Source organism: Ptiloglossa arizonensis, chromosome 4, assembly GCF_051014685.1.
Source record: "Ptiloglossa arizonensis isolate GNS036 chromosome 4, iyPtiAriz1_principal, whole genome shotgun sequence".
NCBI classification, from domain to species: Eukaryota; Metazoa; Arthropoda; class Insecta; order Hymenoptera; family Colletidae; genus Ptiloglossa; species Ptiloglossa arizonensis.
In genome coordinates, this window is record NC_135051.1 from 6,771,752 (window position 1) to 6,776,757 (window position 5,006).

Consider the following 5,006-nt stretch of genomic DNA (forward strand, 5'->3'; position numbering starts at 1 on the left):
ATATCGGGAAAAATACTGATAAATGTTTGCAAACATACCTTTCCAACACAATTTCTAACTCGGAGAATTATTCGACTAGATGTATTTTGTTATGGTTAAAAATTCCCTGACACGTTTCGGAACTTGAGAAAAGTGTATTGAAATCAGGTTTCTCTTTCGGAAGAATTTACGAATATCTGTTCCGCGGCAGCCACATTATTAATAGTTTCCCTATTGTGAAACTTTCGACAAGTTTTGTGACGTTGTTACGAAGGAGAATAACACCACGTCCATTGTGCAACTTCGTTTTTGAATGCACATGCACCAACTTCAATTTCTTGGGAATGCAAGTATCTGTGAATAGCGATTTACAGTTCAAGACGTAACTTACAAATTCATCGTTTTCGTCAGGGTGGTATTAGTGGAAATTTTCTTCCTCTCTTCTCTTTTCAACCTCCAGGCCTTGAAAAAAAAAATTGCAAAGCACCATGGCGAAGTTACAAATATTGGCAAAGTTACAGAACTTCGAATCGAACTCCCTACAATGCACCAACATTGTGCACCGAACTTTAAATCCGCTTTCGATCGAACTACTATTTTTTATGTTTACGGAAGTGATGATCTGGAAATTAACAAAGCTTTCAACGTTAAATTCCAATGAATCGATTACTCGTGGAATTGAAATAATAATTCTTTTCTTGTCACTTTAAAGAGAAAATTTCTTTTCTTTCTTCTCGTTAAAATGACGCCTTTCCTTCGACGCTCTTGTTTAACGATCGTTGCTTAAAAACAGATTGTACCGGTACATGAAAATTTCTAAATACCGGTCGATGGTCGTTTAACGCGCACGATTAATTCAAGAACGATCGACCGTACGGTTTCGTTTGAATAAAATCTCGAAAATATCTCTTGTTTCGTTCGAATTGAAAACTCTCTCGAAAAGGCTCCTATTTTCGGACGAATTCGAGTAAACGCGGAATGTTGAAATTCCATGCGTTGAACAGCGCGTGAAGCGCGAATACCTATGGTCCTTTATGAATCGCTATGCAATACTCGAAGAGGATCGCCAGGCATGGAAAGTTTATTCTCCAGAATTGATATTTATTCGATCTGTCTCCGATCGTTGGTGAAAACGATCGAGAAACGATGTTTACCCGAACACTGTGCGAATCGTAAGTAGTTTTTCGCGTGAAAAAGAAAAAGAAAAAACAACGGAGCTGTCGGCGGTTCCGTGTCCCAAATGAATTAATTTCTTTATGCAAACTGGACTCCGCCAAGCGAGTAATTTTTTAGTCGTACCAACGTATGGCACGGATTAAATGCAAACAGGCATCGCGCGACTCGTGAAATTCTATCTCTCGATTACTTTTATCCATCGCGCGACACGCACGAAATACGTGTTAAAATATAGTAATTAATTGTCACGGGAGAAATATTAATGAACGGGAATTGTCGAAATTGGGCGCGGCGGTAACGTATCAATTATGTAATTATTGTAAAATTCGTAAAGTAAAATGGTATCCGGATACGTGACGTGGTAAAATATTTTCGTTTCTTTATCGTACGAGACACGTTTCGCGTAAATATTTTTATCGGAGATGCAAGCATCGTGTTCACAGGGTCGTTAATGTTTCGACAATTGTGTAAAAATTGCTTTATGAAAGTAACACGAGTGTAGAAATAAAATTACGTGCGAAATTTTACAATATTTGTATCGGAGATACAAGCATCGTGTTTACAGGGTCGTTAACGTTTCGACAATTGTATAAAAATTGAATGTAACGTAAAAATTGCTTTTTGAAAGTAACACGAGCGTAGAAATAAAATTACGTGCAAAATTGTACAATACGTTGCGTTACATATAGAGTGTAACGAAATAATTGATTATCGAAAATAAATGAAGAATATAATTATATTTTGAAAACACTTTTGGAACATAGTCTGAGAAAATAGTGGAAAAGAATACTAAAAATTTCTTTTATTTTAACGAAATGTATAATTCTACTCGAGAAGACCATTGATAAGATTCGTTTACATTTTCAACCGAGCAGCGATCAATTTAAACGTCACTTGTGTTATTCAATGGCCATGATAATTTCTTGCTGAAATAATTGATTATCAAAAATAAATCAAGAATATAATTATATTTTGAAAACACTTTTGGAACATAGTCAGAGAAAATAGTGGAAAAGAATACTAAAAATTTCTTTTATTTTAACGAAATGTATAATTCTACTCGAGAAGACCATTGATAAGATTCGTTTACATTTTCAACCGAGCATCGATCAATTTAAACGTCACTTGTGTTATTCAATGGCCATGATAATTGCTTGCTGAAGTATTGTAATCTACCTCATTAAATTGTCCTCGATTCTCGACGAACCAAACGACATAGTTTCTCAATCGAGTCTTAAGGCGCAATTTTTTCTCTTTCATCCCGTGATTCGATTCGAGAATCGTTTGATCGACTGTCACGGGTAAAACGATGGAAAAAGTTCGCCTAACAGACCTCTGCCTCGAGTTCGTGGTCGTTGATGATTAGATCGAGACCGAACCGTCTGTAGAACTCCAGGATTCTGTTCGACCGATTGAATTTCTTCTCGAAGGTGTCGAGTTGGACTCTGTTCGGTCGACCGTACCAGTGATTAGAAGTCATCGGGACCTTGAGACCGTTGTTCTCCTTCGAGATCTCGAGCCAAAAAAGATTAGGTTTCGTGCGATCGCATCTACGTGCGCCAGGATCGTAATCCAACGTGCCACGAAGACGCTCGTACGACAATTTCGTGCTCTCCTCTTTGTTATTGTTGAAGTACGAGTACGAGTGTCGCGGTGCAAACGGTTCCAACTGAAATCAATTTCGTCTTCTGCATGTGCATGCGCATGCAAAAGGACAGACTTCTGCGAATGCAGTTTCTTAATATTGGAATTTAATACTCTTCGACTGGACATTTTTTTTGTAATTAATGTGTGGAGCTCGTGTTTTAAATTTTGTAATGCAATGGATCAAAGACTGAAGAAATGTAGGATTTTTTATAAATATTATGAAAGTTAAGTTCTGCAAAAGGAGAGAATATACTATGCTTCACTTGTATAGTTCGAACAAGGGAGATTCTTTTGATAAAGTATGCGTGGAGCTCGTGTTTTAGATTTTGTAATGTAATGGGCCAAAGACTAAAAAAATACAGGATTTTTTATAAATATTGCGACAGTTAAGTTCTGGAAAAGGAGCGAATATAACTGAAACCACGATATACCCATTCGTTGCAAAATCAACATGTTCATTCTCCCCTGTGTCACACGTGGATCAGGACAGTTCTCACTCAGGAGTCTCTGTCCCATATATGGGTCAAGACAGCTTTGACTCTGGACCTTACCGCTTCTCAGGACGTGTGACACCCGTTTCTGCTTATGGAGACAGTAAACGTGTTAGACAGACTACCATTCGTTCCGTCTAGCACCCAAAGAGACTTTACAAACACTTTGTCGCTCCGATCAAGTAGACAGGTAGAAGATCAAATTGTGCAGAGATAAGCAAAATTGTACTCGAACGAAACCAACGTGCACAGACTTATCAGAGATGCTTCTTCGATCGAAAAATTATAATTTCCATTTGTTTCTTGTGAAATATTTTATTCTACGAAAGAATATTTCTTCTATTTTATTCTACGAAAAAATAATTCTTCTACTTTATTCTACGAAAGAATATTTCTTCTATTTTATTCTACGAAAGAATATTTCTTCTATTTTACTTTACGAAAAAATAATTCTTCTACTTTATTCTACGAAAGAATATTTCCTCTATTTTATTCTACGAAAGAATATTTCTTCTATTTTACTCTACGAAAAAATAATTCTTTTACTTTATTCTACGAAAGAATATTTCTTCTATTTTATTCTACGAGAAAATATCTCTTCTTCGAATACCAATTTTTATTCGACGAATTATTTATTCGTTACTCGAAATTTCTACTCGAATGGAAATTTTGCCTGTCTCTGAAGTTCGTTGAACGCGCACCACTCGCAGAACTACATCCAACAATTCCAAACTTAGCTCGCGTATCATCGTGGACGGATATCGATTGGCCAGGAAGAAAATAACGTCCCGTATGATACATACGTAAGAACGAAAAATCATTTTCCCGTCCCCCAGGTTTCGATCTCGATTTTCTCGCGAACCAACCATCTCCGGAACGTTCAACGAGCTTACTCGTTAATTATTCAGGCCTAGCCATTTCGTTCGAAAATTTCTCTTACCACGGGACAGAACTTGGCAGCTTTTACAACGTGTTCCTCGTTCGCTCGCATACGAACCCAAGGAATGATATACTCCGTTCGGTACATTTTCGTATCTCTCTTATCATGACACACGACTTACGATCGAATTAACTAGAAATTTATAGCTGTCTAGCGACGTGGAAGGTCTCTTCCGCGAAACGTCACCCATGGAAATGAACGTTGCACATGGTTGCGAAACAGAGAAGAGTGCAAATCGTGCGCGAAAGATTTGCATCTGGTTTCAGATAACTCCGAAACGAAACAAAGTTTCGTACATCACGTCTCGAATTAGAAAAGAAAATGCTGAAACTGAATTAAAATTACACCTACTGTTCGATTATTCTTGAACGGATGTAACTTTAATATTCCGAGACTGTTGGTAACTGGTAACTAATTATTAAATTGTAAATTTCAAAGAACAGGTACAATCGTTTTATAGTTGAGTGACACATACAATTAATTAGAAACTTGGAGGTGTTTGGCAGGCTTTGAAAAATTTACTACAGTTGTAACTTTATTATTCTGGGACTATTGGTAAATGATAACTAATATACATTAAATTGTAAATTTAAAAGAACAAGTATAATCGTTTTACAGGCAGGCTTTGAAAAATTTACTACAGTTGTAACTTTACTATTCTGAGACTATTGATAAGTGACAACCGATATATATTAAATTGTAAATTTAAAAGAACAGGTACAATCACCTTCAAGTGTGAGTTACACACATAATTCATTAGAAACTTGGAGGTG

At 36.6% G+C, this 5,006-nt stretch overlaps 1 protein-coding gene across 1 annotated transcript; it reads right to left on the reverse strand.

Moving 5' to 3' along the window:
- Positions 1-2,479: 2,479 nt before the first annotated feature.
- Positions 2,480-4,320, reverse strand: LOC143146093 (uncharacterized). The gene is made up of 2 exons (XM_076310102.1): positions 4,234-4,320; positions 2,480-2,824 (listed from the first exon to the last, which is right to left on the reverse strand). Exons 1-2 carry the CDS (start codon positions 4,318-4,320, stop codon positions 2,480-2,482), a joined length of 432 nt encoding a protein of 143 aa, XP_076166217.1.
- Positions 4,321-5,006: the final 686 nt, after the last annotated feature.